At 40.8% G+C, this 20,500-nt stretch overlaps 1 protein-coding gene across 10 annotated transcripts in view; it reads right to left on the reverse strand.

The window, feature by feature from the left end:
* Nucleotides 1-20,500, reverse strand: part of fryl (furry homolog, like) — a 75,318-nt gene that overhangs the window by 4,680 nt on the left and 50,138 nt on the right. For 9 of the 10 annotated variants that reach the window (XM_061737960.1, XM_061737964.1, XM_061737963.1 and 6 more), the window contains 26 exons: nt 20,177-20,445; nt 19,929-20,069; nt 19,671-19,839; nt 19,478-19,562; nt 18,462-18,574; nt 18,215-18,365; nt 18,024-18,127; nt 17,648-17,830; nt 16,575-16,776; nt 16,095-16,216; nt 15,817-16,004; nt 15,119-15,213; nt 14,401-14,996; nt 13,918-14,186; nt 13,686-13,826; nt 10,894-11,094; nt 10,635-10,796; nt 10,080-10,154; nt 9,728-9,904; nt 8,781-8,981; nt 6,536-6,736; nt 4,259-4,662; nt 2,005-2,212; nt 1,769-1,918; nt 1,466-1,564; nt 659-727 (listed from right to left, as the gene is read on the reverse strand). In XM_061737960.1, the coding sequence (XP_061593944.1) occupies nt 659-727; nt 1,466-1,564; nt 1,769-1,918; nt 2,005-2,212; nt 4,259-4,662; nt 6,536-6,736; nt 8,781-8,981; nt 9,728-9,904; nt 10,080-10,154; nt 10,635-10,796; nt 10,894-11,094; nt 13,686-13,826; nt 13,918-14,186; nt 14,401-14,996; nt 15,119-15,213; nt 15,817-16,004; nt 16,095-16,216; nt 16,575-16,776; nt 17,648-17,830; nt 18,024-18,127; nt 18,215-18,365; nt 18,462-18,574; nt 19,478-19,562; nt 19,671-19,839; nt 19,929-20,069; nt 20,177-20,445 (4,775 nt within the window). The remainder of the gene's footprint in view (nt 1-658; nt 728-1,465; nt 1,565-1,768; nt 1,919-2,004; nt 2,213-4,258; nt 4,663-6,535; nt 6,737-8,780; nt 8,982-9,727; nt 9,905-10,079; nt 10,155-10,634; nt 10,797-10,893; nt 11,095-13,685; nt 13,827-13,917; nt 14,187-14,400; nt 14,997-15,118; nt 15,214-15,816; nt 16,005-16,094; nt 16,217-16,574; nt 16,777-17,647; nt 17,831-18,023; nt 18,128-18,214; nt 18,366-18,461; nt 18,575-19,477; nt 19,563-19,670; nt 19,840-19,928; nt 20,070-20,176; nt 20,446-20,500) is intronic. The other variant, XM_061737962.1, reaches the window with a different exon arrangement.

Here is a 20,500-nt window from a genome sequence, read left to right on the forward strand (position 1 = left end):
ATTTCTGTGGGTGTGAAAAGAAAAGAAAGTGATCCTTGATCAGATAGTTGAAAGGAGCTGATGTGCAAGTCTGCCTTAAAAGTAAAAAAAACAACCAACTAACAGCATGGTACCTTAAAGTCAGCTAAAAAACACACCCTTCGGGCTTTTTATTGTTTATGTCTTATTGGACTGTTAAAGGAAAGTAAATGAGCTTCGTGACTGTTTATCAGAAGCAGGATGCACAGCTCCGTGCCATGTGATGTCAGTGGGCAGACAGAGAGTGTGCTGTAACTGGATTTGAGGAACAAGAACGGCGACAGCATGTAAACGAGGCAGTGTGACATCTGCCGCCACAGTACGTGTTGTTTAATATGCAAATGAGAAGCTCTTGGGTTAAGTAACCTAAAAAGTACCACAAGCACATCCCAGTGTACTGTTGAGAGGGACAAGTCTCAATATGAAACAAAAGGCAACTTCCGGAGGACAGCGAGAGTGGGCTAACGTTCAAAAACTGTGGCTTTGAAAGTTTGGTTGTCACAACAGAAAACAAATTCATTAGCTAAATGTAACCAGCTTCTTCAAGAGCTGTGTAAACTAGTTATTTCTGTGAGTTGACGCAAAAATAGGAGGCCTGAAAAATGCATTTCGAGGATATAATGTGAGCATTTATTCCTACCTGTGCATGAGTATTTGGTCTTTGGCTGCTGTCTTTGTCCCCGAAGGTTTTCCTGCAGTTCTCCAGCCACTAAAGGGTTGAGAACAAGGATAAGTAAGACAGGAAGGAAACAGAGAGGAAGCCCATCAAAAGAGACTTGACATTTGTTTGTTTATTCAGGGTTGGTCAAGGAGCAGATTTAATAACAGTGTTATACTTAGCAAATTAAAGAAAGGCCTGTTCCAGAGCATGGGATAGTATCTAGTCCTTCAGGGAACATTGCCATCTCATTCAATTAGCGCCCCTGCATCCCAGAACCATCTGCAATCTCATTTTTATTTCTTCCCCTCCCCCTTCTTTGCTTCTCCCACCCCTCTTAGCTTCTCCTGCCTGGCCTTCTGTAAGTGATTTAGGAGTGCTGAGGGTTATTTTTATCCCCCCAGCAGGGATTGTTGCTAGTGATGCAGACAGTAACGGCAGCAAAATCTACTCATACCCAACACTGATTCAATGGCTGCTCTCCTGACGATCGTGCTTATCTTGCACAGCATCAGCTGTTTGTCTTCGTCTTTACCCCACCTTTTAAAGAGTCACTGCATCCAGGCATTTTACATGCATTGTCTAAAATAATCTGTGTTAAGTTGAGAAGCGATTATAAAGCAGTTCCTTTGAGACATTCACTCAAACTCACATCCTGATACAGTCATTGAATTACAGTTGTGGTACTCTTATGAATCGGGGGATGTGGGTATGTGAGGTAGCATGTCCTAAAGGTAAAGGTTAAAAAAAGAAATGGAGAGGCAGATATGGAGGATTGTGGTGACTTACAAGCTCAGCTGCTTCTTTTTTTGCATTGTAAGTATCCAGGTGCTCCTGCAACTCCAGTACACTAAATTTCAGAGTCTCCAACAGTCCACAAGAAACCAGCTACAACAGCAGAGCAGGACAACATACACATTAAGCCACAACAAAATGCAATTCATAGACAGAGCACCATATGCAATAATATTTAAGTAGGATGCACATTCTCAGTAATATGCATAGAGTGCAATACTACTCATTAAAACAAAAGGTTACATTGCAGCAGCCTTGTTTGAGTTTGATTAAAATGGCCATGCATAAAAGCCTCACCGTCTCTGCATCCAGCAACACAGTAGGGCATTGTGAGCAAGACGTCATGACTTCCAGGGAGCTAAGGAACTGATTACCCATTCGTTGGAGCCGTTCTCCAAGAAAGCGAACAGAAGAATGTGTAATTGAGCCAAATTTCCTCTGAATACTCTATAAACAAAGATGAGAAATACAAAGAATGAATAAAAAGCATCTTTCAGAATGTGCACAGATAAATATAACTTGAATGCATTTACCTCAAAAAGCCGGGAGAATACATGAAATGTGTAAACAGCAGAGGACCCATCAGTGTCTGACAACATCTGGTTGACATGGCAACGCCAAGCATCTTCCTCATTGTCGTAGGCAACAGGCTGAAATGCTGCCAGAATGGCAGAGAGGAAGGGTGAAGGGGGTGGAGAGGCCTGAATTTCTGGGAAGCAGTCTGCGTCACCTTCATCTTGACTGAAACAAAACACAGGAGCCAATGAGCAACAATCCAGCATGTTCTGCACTCCAGCACTGAAGGACAAATGTAAACACACGTACGTCATCACTTGCTGCAAGTAAACAACGCAGCTGAATTTCTACCTCTCTCGTAGCAACTCCAGCTGCGACACACAGAGCTCAAATCCACAGCAGTGGTCTCAAAAGTACATACGCAACTAGCATTTTAGCAACATGCAAGCATGTCTCTCTCTATCACACACACACACACACACACACACACACACACACGTATAGACATGCATGGTGATACTTACAGGCCAGTAGGACCAAACAGCTTGAAGAAACACACAGAATACAAGTATCTAAAGCCAGCGCTGCCAAGTGTTGCAGCAGACACAGTCTCTGTCCTCGTCCTCATCCCAACTACTGATTTTCTTCCCCCGACTCTCTCCGCTTGTCTGCAGCACGACTGTGCTGCAACTGCTAGCAGCACCAGCGCACTGCACTCTCATCCCACACAGGACTGCAGAGTGCTCTGTGCAAGCCAAGCATCTACACACTTACAAAGCCACACAAACACACTTCTGCACAAAAGGCTTGCTCCCACATGCATCAAACATGGACTGAGTCTCTCACTTATGAGTGGGAGAGATCTGTTTAACTGGTTAATGTCCAGCAGTTTTCAGACAATCACAGAGATTCAAAGCCACCCACAGACTCACTACTGATTCATGTGTGGGCCTATCACAGCTATGTAAAAACGCTTCAACTGAATCCCAGTAACCACCTCAGACTCTTTCAGCAACCCCTTCATATGGCTTCAGTGTAGTTTACATCTATCATCTTGCAACTGTCCTCTAGCCAGAACTGGCCCACCTTGATGTCGGACTGCGGTGGACTAAAGCCAAGCTGCACTGAGCCACTGTCACCGTTCAAGGAAACATTGCCAAGTAAGATGTATCCCATCGTACCACATCATACATTTTTATATCTCACACACACACACACACACACACACACACACACACACACACACACACACACACACACACACACACACACACACACACACACACACACACACACACACACACACACACACACACACACACACACAGCTTAACTTGACAAAAGGATCAAATTTCTTCAAAACGAAAAAAATTAACAAATTCTCAACTCTGTAATTGAAATGAAAATTAATTAATGTGCGTTGTGCTCTTAAACATGACATCACTACCGTCTCAATTTGTCCTGTTACAATCATTTTTATTTGATATCAAAACCTCGAAGAACCAGCTTCCATGTATGAACTTAATGTCATCTTCAAGTATAAATGATCTCTTCTCATTCACCTTCACAACTGCAATGTATGCAAAAAGTAAACAGAAACATGGCAACCATCTCAGCTCCTTCAATGTTAATTTGCTCACCCACCCACCCCCTTTTTTTTGCTTTGCTTTCATCTTTGCCTTTTAGCTATTGGCAGTTGGCAAGCAGTGAAAGAGGTGCACTAGCACCACCATGTAGTACGGAGTGGTAGTTTAAACCAGTGGATCCTGCCGGGTCAGTCACTGGACGGGGGGAAGTTTGCTGCACCCTTCGTCATTTTTGGCTTAGTTTTCTTAAATACTGACAACATGGTATCATGTTGTCATGTGTTTTTCATCTGATGTTGTATTTACCTAATTATGACCTGGTAAGGATTACATTAAATATTATTTCCAGTGACCTCAAACCTTTGAATTAAAACAAAGCAGAGTATTCTTTCTCTTCAAATCACTGTATAATGTAAGAATCCTATAGCTGCCATCACTAATACAATATTTCATTCTGTATGTAGATTTGGTCTACCTGTTTCAAAACAGATTAACTAATACCAAAATGAAAACATGTCATGAATTAGTTTTACATTTCTTTTTGCCCAGTTTTAAATTCCAATGATATTAATGAGTGATTTATAAAAACTGATAAGTAAGCATGAAAGTGAAACACACTAAGCAGTTTTTCTATTCCATGAATTACATTTTGATCAATTTTGAATAAAAATGTTGATCCATTTACCTTGACATGCCAGAGAAGTCTGCCTCCTCTTCCTCACAGCGTTCATCCAGCTCCTTCAAGGCCTGAGTCACATCTTCTTCCCACATAGAGCCACATATGCTGTCTGGATCTGGATCTGGGTCCGGCTTAGTTTCAGGTGGGACAGGCAGACACAGAGGTATCACCGTCTGGAGTACTTCATCACAAAGGGACCCTGGTGGTGTATCAATGGCCGGCGGAGGAGGGGGGGCTGGATCCAGGTCCTGGGGAGGGTCCTGTGTCTCCTGGAGGTTCTGAGGGTCCTGTGAGTCCGTGAGGTCACACAGCTCTGGGGGGTCAGAGGGAAGAGGGGGGGCACTGCAAAACCCCGTGTCCTCACTAACACTGCTGCTCAGCTCGTCTGCTGCCGTCACGCTTACAGCATCCTGCAACACAGAGTAGAAGGGCCCGTTCAGGCACAGCGCGACAGGTCACTTCAGAGGGGGACCTTTTTTAATCATATTAGCTTCGACTATATTAACTTTTATTCATTTATTTTTATTCTTTTTTGTTTTCTTGTTGTTTTTCAACCTGACATTCAAATATTACTACAACTCCTTCAAGCTGGATTTATCCTGTTGGTAAAAAAAAGTACTACAAGTTAAACCAGTCTTAATAAAATTGTGTTCTGTTTTTTTTAACTTGATCTTTCAAATGGCTTTATTTATTTATCATATTTTTATTATATGACCAGCAATCTCCCTCTCTCTCTTTTGTCGTATTCATTGACCGCAAACTTCTTTCGGTGGCCCTTCAGTTTGTTAATGACTCGAATTTTGTTTTTACCAAAGCCGCAGTCTGTTGTTTTAGTAGCCAGTTGCATCTTATGGTCTTCTAACATGCAGATTTATGATCTCCACGGGTCTGAGGAGGAGGAGCGTGCGGGTATCCTCATCTCCTCATCTACTAATCTCAAACAACTCCGACATCCTGTGTGAGTTTTTCTTACATTAGGCCTGAGCCGTGATGAAGTGTACCTTCAGAGGCGAGTTATTGGCGGGGGCCAGCTCGACCCCCTCCCCCATGTCAGTTGATGTGAAAAGGACTGGGGACACGCTAGATTCAAGTGTTAAACATGGGCTATAGACATACAGAGGTTCATGTTTTAGCAGCATGACTTCATTGTCATGCTGAAAGATGACATGATCTGGAATTTTTTTAAATAATAAAAAAAAATCTATCTATATATATATATATATACACACACACAAATAAATAAAACCAAAGTCCTCCTGCGGGGCTTTGTTCAGTTTATCGGAGTCTAATACATTATGGAAGTTAAGTGTGGCAGGCAGCCAACACATAGCAGAGAAAGCATCTATCTTATGGAAAGCTTTTAGACGTGATCTCAGCCGTCCTGGAGGGAATGAGTAAGACTATTGATGGTTTTATCTAGGGCTCATTATACTAAGAGCTGAGCCAATGATGCGGTAGAAGTCCTTGGGATGACATTGAGATCTTTGCCGAGATGGGGTTCTTCTGCAGTCACATTTAGATCTAAAGCACAGTCATTAAAGGGTAACCGGTACCTGTTCCCTGTAGTCAAAGGTGAAATTATCCCACTGTGCATGCACATACAAATCCAAGAACACAAAATATTCATTTGTTAGTAAAAGTGATAAAAGTTAGTAGCAGTACATACAGTAGCAGAAGACCAACTATGGGTTGTTAATATGTTAAAAAAAAAAATGAAAACAAATTGTCTAGGGCACCACTGGTTTTGAATTAGCTTCACTTTAAAGTCAACAGACCACTGGTAAAGCACTCATACTCACGTTTGCCTGCTGAAGATAAAGGAGCGGTGGTCACTTTCACAAGTGTTTAAATGGAGAATTTAGTTGGAATGGTGAGTTGCCGTGTTATTGGGGTGAGCAGTAACAGCTGACCTGAGGTGAGCTTTTGTTTTGATCTCTTCCCAAATCACATAATAAAGCCCCACCACACAAACACACAGACACACAAGCTAAGGATCCAGGCTTCAGAACCCACACCTAGTGCAAAGCAACCAGAAAGTCTTAGAAGGGGGTCAGATGCAGTTTAAGCAGCAAATTATGTCTTTACCTGACAGCAGGCATACAGTTATAAGACCAACACTTTAACCCCATTCCAAATCTCCCTTAAAATAGCTGATCATCTGTCTAAAAACGGATCAACCAAGAAGCAGAGCGAAAGCAGATTAAAGCTGAATAGAAAGAAGGAGAAGGCATGCTAAAAGGCACCCGAGCTCCACAGTTTATTGCCGCTCCCAACTGATCGCACCTCAGGCAGCTGGCTGCAGGTGCTGTCTGAGTGGGCCATCTCCAAATTGGGGCTATCCAGCCGGGGGAGGGAGGGCAGAGAGGGCAGAGCGGGCAGGACAGTGGCCTCCTCAGTAATGGCACTGCTGGACGATTCTTGAGACTGCTGTAAAGAGTCCACATGATTGGATGCAGTGTCATCTGTGGCCGAGTCGCTGTTCAGCTGCGGAACAGAAACGAGACAGCAGTTCAACCTTTTTGGTGATTAAACAAAATAAAAAAATCATTATGTAAATCTTCAAGAAAAAGGTAATACCACATCAAACCATATCTGAACATAGACTGAATTAAGCTCCTTTAGAAAAGTAATTTAGGAACATTTCTAGAAGTAATTATGTCATATACAACTTTTTCAAAACTATGTACCATTATGAGCTCACTTGGGATACACCTTTGATTCTGATTCACTGCGTTTTTTGGAATTCATACAGTTACTATTGATCATATGATGGCTGATCAATAGTTTAGAATCAATCAGCCAATCAATCTTGTTATCTTTTGATGTACATTTCCATAAGTAGTTACAAAACTTAGTAATGCAGCCACATCTATGTAGTATATGTAATGCAAGAAACAAACATACGGCCAGATTAAATCTTTGGAAAACTTGATAACACAACATGAGCCATGTTTCTATACAAAGCAGAGCAGGTTTAGTCAATTTAGTATCAATTCCATTGATCCTATACCTTAAAACTGCAACAGGCAAGTGGTAAAATCATGCCATTACAGCCTATATTAATTATATTGAAATAAAAGGTGACATTTCAGTAAATCAGGGAAAGTCACATGCCAATATCTCCATTTTGTACAATACTAGATGACTAACATGTCCCTAAAAGCAGAAGCTCATTCTCTCACCGTACACTACCAAAATCGAGTAAAGCAGAAGAGGAAAGACAGAAATATCCCCATAAAACAGAGGTAAAGCATTTCTATTCGGAAATGTTCTCACTGATTCAAGTTTGCAAAGGGAAAAAGAAAAAAGCAAAAAAAACAAAGAGGAGTTAGAAAAAGCTGCTGAGCTGTTAGAAAATGCAAAGAAACATGCTGGACTGGAACGCTGGACTTATTGCATACTTGAAGTACATTTAAGGAATTCCATTTAGTATTTGTCTTTACGTCTTCTCAATAAAAATATAATTAACCACTCATTCTTCTCGAGGTATTTGGAATTTGAGTCAACCCAAAACCAGAAAAAGCTGAGATAGTATGAAAAAAAAAGGAAATTCTTAAAATTTATTTCAAATATTTGATTTTTTTTCCTTCCTAAATCCAAGATATTTTATGTTTTGAATAATCACATTAGTTTAATTTGTTTATAAACATTCAATATTGTATAGCAAAGACAGGGACAGTTTATTCAAATTGAAAAATACTTTAATAATCCCTGAAGGGAAATGAATTAAGGATATGGATATCAATTGAGTTTAAAATGTTTAAAAGTCTGGTTTAAAGAGGAACAACAACAACAACTTCCAGACAGGTGATACCATCAAGTGATTGTAAATTTAGCACAGAGTATCCATGAAAAGCTCAGCTTTAGGCTACGACAGAAACCACGATCTGTGATCCCTCAGACTGCACTGCATCAACAATCATCATCAATCAAAGGCTGATAAAACCACAAGGGAACTGGATTATGTTTATCAGGCACTACAATATAGAGCTACATCCGTAAATGCCACTAAAAAATGTACTGTGCTCAAGTTAAACCTATCCAGAAATGGCATCAACATCTGGCAAGGCATCTGGGATGGACCATCAAATATTAGAGGTTTACTGCACTCAGACGTATTCAGTATTTCAAATCACTATTGGGAGAAAAGAGCAGCAACAAATCCAAAAGCTGAATCATAAGTGAAATAAGTGAAGTGGGCTTCAAACTGTCCTCAATGGAAAATGTCTTAAGTAGCTCTCTCTTTTTTGTTTTTATATTTTCCATAGTTTCACACCTTTTTCTGATTTGGGGTTGTGAATTGTATAACATTTCCTACTGTACTTACCAACTATACAAATGTCTAAATCTACAAGTGGTTAAAGGGACTGGGTTGAAAGCGCAGGGGCCATCTACCACCAGCAAAGAAGCAGGCAGCGGGTCTGGCTCAGTATGCGCGCACACAGACACACGCACACCATGCCAGCGGGCTGTGCGAGGAGCATGGCAGGTTGGGTGGGTGGGGGACCCTGATCAGAGTGAGACTTACAAGGCCAGAGCGGGTGAGAATCTGGCTAGCGCTCAGTACCTCCTCCTCAGATGATTCATCTGTGTCCTCGTGGTTGGTGAGATTAAGGCTTGGCGTGCTGCCTGCGTACTGGCACTCCTGCAAAGACGGCGTGTCCCCTTTGTCCATGCTCTCCAGTGAGCGACGCCGTACCCCCCAGTTGAAGTTGTCCATGCTCTCCCCCTGCAGGACAGTCAAGCACACAACAATGAGATATTGTGCACAAAAGGTAGGGACGGATAAAACAAAAGGAGCAAACAAACTACAAGATGAACACGACATTCCACAACTGATCATAACCAAAGGAACCCCATCAAAATCACAAATAAAATATAATCAAGTGTAAATAAGGATAAACTTTAATGTGCTGAGGGTGAAATGTCTTTTCTACACATTTTGGGATGGGAAATCATGCAAAGTTCTAAAACTAGAAAAGTAAAAGGTTCACAAAAACAGGAGCAACGATTTGAAATTAAAAATGAGCACAGCACTGAATTTGATAACACAAGGAGACAGCGGGGTGCTTAAGGGAAAAAAAAAAGCCAATTCTAATTAGTTTTCAGGTCCCCACACTTACCTGCAGCTCCTTGTGGCAAGAGAGGAGAAGGAATATGAATGTTAGTAGCCTTAAGACAGTTACATTATGATCATTTTTTTGTACTACAACTGAGAACAAATGATACAAAAGTTGGACAGAACACAATGTTGCTTATCTGCCACAAAACTAATTAAAATATAGCCCAGGAGAAAGAATCCTGACTAAACAAACCAGTTCCTGAGAAAATAAAAGAAAAAACACATCTGCACAGCCCGTGGCTCTCTACACAAACTGAAACCACTCTTTTAAAAATGATTAGAATAGTATTTTCCACTCAAATTTCCTTAATTTTATTATCTTATCATCTGAACATTTCACGGCAAGTTCTCACCTCAGCATCCTCCAACTCCACATCTAAGAAGTCAAAGTCCTTAAAGACACCAAACTGCTGCTCACTGCCTGTATCTTCTCCCAGAGACTCCTCCTCCCTGACCACCTCCTCCACGGTGGGAATAAGACTCGTCTGCTGGTCCGAAGAGTCCAGGTCCTCATTGGATGAGAATATCACCTGGAAGGCAACAAGGACTTTGTCAGACGGAATATATTCATTGTTTAACGACCTAAAAGTATTCCAATGAAAATGGAGCCACCCAAAACAAACACAACCGTTACAGCAGCTGGACTCATAACAGTGAACGTGCAGAGACCTTGTCTGAGGCCTTAGAGTAGGAGAGGAGTCTTACAGATGGATTTTTGGGAATGCCAGATTCCGGACCACATAAAGACAGGACATTCATCAGCCTCTCTCTGGTTCTTCTCTGCAACAAAAACACATAACATGAAAAATACCTGCACCCTGACAGACTTAAAAGCCATATATACACACGTCACAGTGATGAAAAGAATTAAATAATTTTTAGTTATGTAATCACTTGTCACAGTTTACTTGGTGTGTTGTTGCTTTTGATTGACTGGGCGACAAAATACATTTTCAAATGTATGGCTTACTTTGAAAAAAACGTAAATTACCAATTGTAATGCTAAATGATTTCAACCACAACATGTTAGGATTAGGTCAAAAGATAAGAAAAAAGCAGCTGTGCTACTGGTTGTGGTGAGACCTATCAAGTTGCTGTACATGTAAGCTGTTTATGCGGTTGTAATTTAACCATATATCAGATCCAAACTATAAACATGGAAATCACAGGTACATAATGAAGCCTCTTCTTGAATGAGTGATGCCTCATCGTAACCTCTGACTAGTTAATGTTGGATGTTTTTATATCCAGAGTGGGTACCTGAGAGAGTTGAGGCCTCTTCCAGCTAACTTGCACCAGACCGTTGGAGTTGGAGCCAGACGATGTGGAGGATGTACTCCTTGTTACAGCAATCACCTGTGGCTTTCCATTTCGGCCAGCTGCAGTACGCTGATCACCATATTTGTGTCCTATTATTGGTGTCTGCAGGTCCATGTAAGTTAGCATTAATATTCAAAATATACACGTCACATGAAAACATTGAGACATCATATTTATGAGAAAGTGTGGGATCTCTGACCTCTGAGATGTCAAAATGAAAGTCCAGAGTCTTGCCCGGAAGCTCCTTGGAAGAGTTGTTGAATATGCGTGTGAAGGCAATTTCAGGAGAGCTGCAAGATTCTGTACTATAGGAGCGCTGCACATCGTCCGGCACAACGAGGCTGGCTGACCGAGACACGACCAACTTCAGAATGTTTTGGGCCTCTTTCCAGTGTGGGCTCTGAGAATTATTATTAGAGGGGGAAAAAATGAATAATATTGCACAGGAAAATAACTGGCTGTGAAGTTTAGGGGTATGTATTGGCAAGAACTTCACGATATGATATGCATCCCAAAATACCTTGTTAAGTCACGAGTTGCCTGTACACTGGAGGATACTGATCAGAGGACAAACTAAGTCAAACGTTTGTTTTTAAACAACTGCTCTGGTTCATTTAACTGCATTGCATAGGTGCTTTGTAGCTCAAGTGAACAAAAAAATTTAAAAAAGCCTTTGCAAACATATATCGTAAGTGCTACAACACAGTGAGGTGAAAATGGAGAAAATAAAGTGCAAAATAAAGAAGATAGACACTGAAATTTGTAGCCAAATGTGTCACTGAACACAGAATATTTAAAAGAAGGTAATTGTTATACACACTAAAATGTGGAATATGTTTTTCCTAATAAATAGATTTTAGAATATGACAAATCAATATTTTAATAAGGTGACAAAATATTTCAATATATCACTGTATCAATATTTTTTCCACACCCCCATCTTCACCGAGGGGATTTCTAAATGTGCAAAGAAATATTTTCCTTCTGAAGGCCAAACCATTCCAGCAGACACAGTGTACGATGCCACCTAGTCTGCATGATCTCTGGTAGGTTTTGTCAAATGTTTAATGGGTTTTCCATCTTTGAAGTGTCTTCAGTCCAAGGCCTGCTCATTCACTGGCTGCAGTTCAAACAGGAAGATGCTCGATTCCCCCGGATATCTGGCGTGCTAGTTGTTAGGTGAGCCTATTGATGCAGAGCCAGGCCAGGTACTTTCCCATCGTCACTTCCAGAGCTTAACTGAGGCTGTCCTGGTCCCCCATTTCTGGACTCACTTTTTTGAGCAGCCAAGTGGGGCTTAAGTGAAGTAATGCTGGTGTCAAGCTCGAAGAACGGTTTTATAAGTGAGCATCGTTCTTGTTTATTTTATGGCTTTTCTTATTAACCTTGTTTAGGAAAGGCTTGCTTAGCTTACAACTGCTGTTAATATTTGTTACAGATGTGGTGGATTCAGTTTTATATTAACTCCTGTTATTTTTGTATTATTTCTCAGTGTTTACTTACTTGCTTCCCTCATGCTGCTTGTGCTGAGTATTGGTCATGAGCACTGTTCAATGTACAGAATCACTAAAACCAGTTAAGTAAAAACTATTTGTTCAAAAGATTTGTTCATTAAATTGTTTAGTACCTGATTGAACTCTGACTGCATATCAAACTCACTGAACTGAAGCACGGCTGAATGGGTCGTGATTTGGCTCATGACCCTGGTTTCCTCTTAAAACTATTGATATGATAAAAGTTTCCTTGCTGAATATTGGAGATGAACGGTGGTTTTTAATTGTTTTTCAATAACATTTGTTCAGTACTGCACAGTCTCTGCTCACGGTCTTGTTCACAACTGAGCACAAATTAACTGTGAAGTGAATGGATCGTTTCAGTTTTGGCTCAGTTCATTCACAGAAAAAAAAAATACTTTTTTTCCATCATTTATGATCCACACACTACAGATATCCCACATCAGTAAAGAAATGGATGTGTGACGTGGGCGGGTTCGAGGGGAGAGCAGGGCAATCACCCCAACAGTAGGAAGAAGAATGATTTTTTTGTTACAAATATGTTTACATTTTTTAACAAATAAATATGAATTATATTTACAACATACTATTTTGTCACATTCTGTCTTAGGAAATATTGCCTAGTTTGGAAAGAAATGCTTAAGTTGAGCCTAATGTCTTTAGTTTCTGCACATGGTAAGGCATACAGCTCATTAATTCAGAGGAAAACGTTGCATCGGTGCAAGGCTATCTCATTGTGTCGTTAAATGCATCCTGGGTACATTTACTTAAGGCTGTCCACTCGTGATCTGATCATAAGGACAAATTTCAACACCAGGTGTAAATAGGGCTTTTGAGCTGTTCATATATAACGATGGCATGCTGATGGGCAACTGCTGGCTGGTCATCCATTTACCTCCAACCAGTCAGTGAGTAAGCTTGGTGAGCAGACTTGAAATCATGTAGCATGAAAGCAGATATAAAGGAGGTTGGTGCATGTTGAAAGTCATGCACTGACATTCCATTTATAGACATATATACAAAGCTTAATGTGAAGAAGCAACGCTGATAGTGAACCAGTACTGAATTTGCTGAACAGTAACTTTGCCCCAGCTGTTTGATGTGAATTGCCTTGGTTCAGATTGCATGAAAGGCTTTCAGAATAATCCAGAGCTGCAGCAAAGAAGTCTATACACTGACCCCAAATGACATGTTATCCTGTCTTTGTCACTTGTGGTGCTATTTATGCGATCCCAGTATTCATGCACACTGGCTGTCTAGAAATATATGTGGTTTTCTACAAAAAATACACCATATTCAAACATATGCCTGCAAATGGGTGAAATATTTGCAATAATTATGTCAACAATTGCAGAGACCTGATTTGCAAGATAGCAATGTAACACATTAACAATTAGAGATAATATGAATTATTATATTTAATGTACCTATTAATTTGTGAAGTAAGTAACTAAATACAACTAAAAGCGTGGCTTACCTGAACATATTTTCCAATGATCTTCATTATTTCGAGGTTGAACTGTTTTACTGGAGCCGCTGAGAGGTCAATATGACTCAGAAGGCTGTACATGATCTGCAGCAGGGACTGCTGCATGCCGGGAAGGCCCTTCTCCAGCAGCTGAGTGACAAAGATGCACACACTCACTGTCAATATTGATTTGTTAAAATGTGTGACCCATTTAAAGAAGTTTGATGTTCATTTTGTATACCTCAGCCAAGTAAGTGACCAGGTTCAAGGTTCTTTCAGCAAAGGCATCATGGAGGTAACGGCAGACCACATTGATCCAGTTGGTGCAGTCGCGGGAATAGCTGTGTGTGCTGTACAGGCTCATCATGTGGGCCAGGTTTGACAGTGTGGCTGTCTTCTCTTCTGCGCACACCTTAGCTATTTTATCAGCCGTCTCTTTACAGAAAGGAGTCGGGTTATCAAAGTGCTGGATGAGGTGTGGTAGGAGGCACAGGATATTTAAAGGAAAACCTGCAGAAATGTCAGCAGAAGAAAAATGAATACATAACGAAGAGGGCAAAAGATATGCTGCCCGATCTCAGAAGTTCAATGAAACTCAATAAAAGCATCATATATAGATATATAAATTAACAAAGATAAGCAAAGCTCTGGAGTATATGCACCACTGACAGGATTATTACGCATTCTTTTTTTCCCATTTTCATATAGATGATGTCGGTCGTACCTGCTACTTGTGAGGGGTCTATAAGCGTCTGTCTGGAAACACTGATGAGCTTGCTGAGCAGGTGAATGGTGAGCTCTTGTGTTGAAGCAGAGGTGAAGCCTTTAAGGAAGAGCTGTAGCAGACCAGGGAAGTTATACCACTTCAGCTTGGCCTGTACATTCTCCAGACGTTCTCTGCTGTCTGCACGGTCCAGAGGCAGCTGACCGAGCAGTTTGTTAAGGAGCCGCAGAGCCAGCAAGTATTCAAACTCATAGTCTGACTCAAGCAAAGAGGTGGCGATCCAGAAGACAGTGGCCATGAGGTTTGAGGGGTCCACAGGAGGGGCTGCCTCTCCCCCTGGACTTCCTCCTCCACCTAGTGATGATAAACTCCGTGTACGTGCCAGGTTCCCATGGCTACCGCCGAGTCTGTCTGCTATGTCCAGGGTGTTACTCCTACGTCTGTCAACTTTCCGTTCACCAATCAGACTTGCACGAAGAGAGTTGCTGCGAGTATGGACATGCTGCAAGAGGCCACCACTGCTGAGGTTGAGCTGGCCTGTGCTCTTCCTGTTTGCAGTGAACTTTGTTCCAAACAAGTGCTCCCGGGATGAGGTACTGTAAATAAAATCACAATAGATTCTCATAACCCTTGCAGTGCATGCAGAATTATCTTACTAGTTCAAAGTAAGGACATGGGGAAAAAACAAAAAAATAATAATAATAGTGGGAGGACTTACTGCGCTAGAGCCGTGAGGAGATCATAGTTTTTGACCGTGTCTGCTAATGTGTCAATGCCTGACTCCAATGTCAGGAGCAGCTCAATCACAAAGCCCTATGAGGAGAGAAAAACAAGACAAAACAGAACTGAGGTTGTTAAAAATAAAAGTAGAACAGCATATCTACATTCAAATAGGAAGTTTACTTCCTCAAAAATCACGTTTTTTATTCCAATATAAATATGCTCCAAGACCAAAATGGCTCCACAGTGTTTAGGGCGGACTGAAATGTAGTTGTTTACTTATAAACTAAATTTAGCACTTTGTAGAAATTTGCCAAATTTATATTAGAAAACATTCAGAAAATCCAATAACATTAATGATTTCAGCTCAATTTGTTGTTTCTAAGACAAAAATGAGACTGAAACCCTGTTTTTCGCCCTGTCCATGTTAAATATCAAGACTCATTACATTATGCCATGACATTATGCCATGACACACCTTTTTCACAGCATGTCTTGCAATATTTGAAAACTATTGAGTAAATATGAGTGACTTTGATAGCTGAGAGACATACCTAGCCAAATCAGATATTACCTTGTCTGAAGAATTTGAAAGCCAGTGGAGTTACTTATTACTGTAATTTATTTTAAAAATAATACATTGAAGTTCTGCAGAGCAGCGGGTGTGATGTTTTCTTTTTTAATGTTTGTTCTGACCTGAGCCTCTTCTCCTGGGTCACCTACAGTCTCAACCAGCCGAGACAGAATGTCAGACAGTGTGGCTGGAGTCAGAGGTTGTTTCAGTGCTCTGAAAATCTGGAATGAGCGACCAGCGTAGTGGCGAGAAGAGCAAGACAGAGCCGTTTGTAGAGCTACTTCACTCAGCAGGGAATCCAGTTGAAAACCTAAAAGGATACACAAAGCATGTGCAGGTAAATACCACAGGAAAATATTTTTATCAACTAAAGCAGAAATTAACTGGATAACTCTCACACCTGTCTGGTAATGCTTGAAAACGGTCACCACATGTCTGACAAAAACACTCAGCTGGTCAGCACTCTTAATGTTGGGATTCTTGGGCGACACATCTTCGTGATTCCAGAGTGGACCACGCTTTCTACAAGGCAGGAGTGAACATAAGAGTGTGTGAACATTAACCAGTCAACATTTTAAGAATAACAGATGTCATCACACAAGGCAATATTAAAACAAACCCAAAAAATCAAACCCATGCAAGTAAAAATACCCAGCTCTTTCACTTCAGACTCTGCAGGAAGCATGAAAGCAAATCATTGCACATAATGATTAAAATGGTACAAATGTAGCGTGATTATTGGTTTTTATCTACTTGTACCAATAGCGTGAGACACAGATTTAGAAGTCAGTTACCAGAAGACTGGAGGTAGTTGAACAAATCGAAGTGTAATTTACATTTTTTCCTAAATATAATTTTTATAAAAACAGGATCTTCTCACCTTGATGTAATAAACTCAATGAGAGCTTTGGTCTTCTCATCCTGTTCAGCAGTGACATCTTCCTCGGTGAGAAGTGTAGGTGAGAGGTGGGATAGAGCAGTACCTCCAACCCCGATACTGATACTGGAGGATGTAGAGCTTGAGCTCAGGCCGGAGTCGGTCATAGGTGACGACTGAAAATCTGGCAAAGTCTCTTGTGCTCCTGTGGGAACAATTGACACAGTGAGCCACAAAGCGCATTGGCATTTCTTCATAATACTTTAACACCAACATTTTAATGTTCATCTTATTTCAATCCTTGAGAAAAGTGAATGGTTGAAAGCAATTGACTCATTTGTGGATCATTAAACTAATACGAATAAAAAAAAAAGACTTCATAAAAGTCTAAGCATATGGATATATGTATTTGCACTTGAGGAAATGATCATATATCACTGCATTATTGTCATGTTTCAAACCAATTTTTAAACTTAAGTTGTATCGTGTGTCTTTAACATTATTAGACAATGTGCCCATTTAAAGGATGTAAAAGCAAAGAAATCAGAGAGTTGTTAGAGGATTTAAAGAAGAAAACTGTAGATATGCAAGGCCAAGGCTATGACACAATGTCCAAATAGTTTCATGTTCCCATGAGATTAACCTCAAACACCTAGAGCAGTTTGCTATGAGGAGCAAAGTATCTATTGGCAGATGCAGAAGTCTCACTAAGGTTGTGCAACAAAATATCACATTAAGAGGACCATCATTTTATTCATGCATTTCCATTTATATCTATAATTTAAAATATTCAGTTGAATACAAAGTTGAAAAAAAGTCTACTTTGTAATACAAGTGGAAGAAATAGTGATGGATTCCATTACCTTGTGAGTTTATAGTCATTTATAAGATATTTGTGGGGAATTTTGTGAATTTTTATTCCCCCTAACAAAACGGTGTCAACAAATTTGTATCATACGTCTATAAAATCTGTCTGTATGGGAAAGGACCATTGCCGCTACACAGTGAACAACTTTGGAACCACAACCAGTTCACAATATTACTGTTTAAATTCTGAGTTTGACAGAGGAACCAACCTGTGAGGTTCAACTCCGGAGCTGCTGGCTTCACAGTCAGGACCCTTGGATCATTGTAGTCTCTATTGCGTAACAGCACCATAGCCACAGACTGAACACTGCTATTTGTACCCTGGACAACGAGCAGGTGGAGAAGCAGGCGTTTGCAGTGCTCATACACCTCTGGGTGCTGGTGATCAAATCCTGGTGGGGGAAAAACAACCAGAAAAAAAAAAAAAAATGTAGGAGGTGTGAAGGAACTGACTTGTGTCTATAAATTGTAAAGTACATTTATAAATACAGCTCTTCTGAATGTACTCAGTGGGTGAAAAAAAGCAATATTTGTTGTTTTTTCCCACTGGGTGGAATCCAAATTGTGCAAAGAGAAAGACGTTACCTATAAACACAGCGTGTAGCAGGAGGTGAAGGTAGGCACTCCACTCTACTTTGACCCCATGGTCCACAATGAGATCAGTCAGGAGGATAACTGCGATGTTACACCTAAAACACAGCAAATATGTTTTGACTTACAAGAAAAAAAACTTTTTTTTTTTTTTTTTTGAGGAAGAATGGTAATATTTGATGTACCTTTGGAGTGGAACTGCAGGGGTGTTCGTCTCTGGTAAATAGTCCACTAGTGGAGACCAGCAGCCTCCCGTTGGAGGGAAGGGAAGAGGCTCTGGCTGGTTCTGATCCATCACTTTCAAACGCCAGTTTGCATAAAGTGGCATGGAATCGCCTGCAAAGCGGAGAAGATTAGCAGAAATAATCTGAAATGGTTGGAAAGGAATATTATGTGCCCCAGAGTGAAGAGGAGCAATGATTTTCTGCCTACTCTTCTCATCTTCATAAGAACCTCCGGAGCTGCTGCTGTAGCGAGATTCCAGACGGTGGTGCTGGCGGTTCAGGTTGGTGTTCAGACCACAGTGGAAATCCAAGTGTGTGTAACTGTGGAACAGACGTGCTTTGTTTACAAAGATAGTAGCAGGGCTTGTTTTTTTTCTTTTCTCGCACTCAACACAAACAGTCTAAAAAGGCCCCTGCCCCCAAAAACACTTTTAGTTGTCAGTGTTTTAAAACTGTCGTCAAAATAAACCCAAGGAACTTAATGTTTCATTTGGACCAAAACTCAAAATTCAATGATCCAACTTTGCCTAATTTCAGCTTTGTATATCTTTAATTAAGATCATTGCTACAAGACAAAGGCAGGCATCAATAGTTTTATTCTGAATTGGAGAACCTGAATGCTCTAGAAATCCATTCGACAGGCAACAGAGCAGTTTCTGAAGAGGAATGATTTGACCCACTTCCCAAATTGGCCATTTTGGCACACTATGACATACATAGACATGCCTTTGCCACTGAGGATTTTCGAGTATGAAGCTTTTCTTATTTAATATACTGTAAATGCCAATAAATATACAAATTCCTTGTCAATACAACTGTGTTTTAGGATTTTGTAGAGTTCTGTACAGTTGACCTCTTTTGCCATCTACTCAGGGAGTGTCCATACAAGGCCACATTCAAACAATAACCTGATGGATGAGGGTGATTTGGAATTGTCTTTATGTGCTTAAAATGGCATTTTCCCCCATTTGTTAAGCATTTATACTGTGTCATGTTTTTCATGACTAAAAATGGCTTGAACGTTCTGGTACTTTGGGTGCTTGTTAGAAGGGCATTATACCACCACCTGAAGACACTTTGCAGCCTCGTTTATTTACTCAAAAACAGTTGATGAAAAGATATGCGATCCATCTTTTCTGTTTTAAGACATTTCAAAAGTTTGCATCAAATTAACTTAATTTTACGACAAAGCAGTTACTGAAAATCAACATTCAAAAGTTATACCCGTCTTCCATGTTGGAGTCTTTGATCTTGCCATCATGATGACCATCGCTTCCTGGTACCATGGTATTGCTACTGGAAGTTGTTCCTAAAAAGGACAAAAATGAAATACACCATCGGTATACTGGAAACACATAATTTATAATTGGAACAATGACCTAAGTAATGCACTAGTGCATTCCTCCTGCGCAATAACCTGAGGTGACTGATGGGATCTTGTAACTGGAGGTGATGCGGTAATAAGGGGGGTTGTCCATGTGAGTAACAGCTGAGCTGACAGGATCAGTCAACTCAAGCTCACACATCAATTCCTCCAGGAGTTGCATAGTCTTATCTCTGCCCAAGTAAACCACCACTCGTTTCACCTGAGGACACACATAACGACACTCTGGCACACACTGCACATAGGGACAAGACAGATAAACTACAATGAGATAAACATGTTGAAACTTACGTAGGGCAAGAGGCTGGGGTCACTGTTGACTCCTGACATACTGATGAGGAAGTGCAGAATGATTCTCAGGTTCTTTGGCCAGCTGTCTGCTAATGTCGTCCATACATTCTCAATTTCTGACCAAGCAAACTCATCCCCGTACTATCAAAACAACAGAATTTCAAGGTAAATTATTTAATTACATCTGCAATCCCAGAGCCATGTAGTTTATGTAAATCTACACATGTTGGAGTGGCGATAGTCTGTACCTTAGCAGTCATAAACATGAGGTTGTTTAGCACCATAGTTGTTGCACGAGGAGATCCCCAGCCCTCTCCCCGGAGCCAGCGTCGACTGTTCACCATCATAATTTCACGGTCGTGGACATCCTCTTCCTCCTCACCACTGCCGCAATCCTCTGGTCGCCGTGTGATTGGTTTGAACTCAACCAGCTCTACGTTGTTCATCCAAGGTAGCAGATAGTGCAACATTACTTGACGGCCACCGGGATGCGCTGTCTGGATACGCTGGCTCACCTCTGCAGTGTGGAAAGGAGACAGACAGATGATTGTAGTGCACTTTTAAAAAATAAA

The sequence above is a fragment of the Cololabis saira genome, chromosome 13 (assembly GCF_033807715.1).
Source record: "Cololabis saira isolate AMF1-May2022 chromosome 13, fColSai1.1, whole genome shotgun sequence".
Classification (NCBI taxonomy): domain Eukaryota; kingdom Metazoa; phylum Chordata; class Actinopteri; order Beloniformes; family Belonidae; genus Cololabis; species Cololabis saira.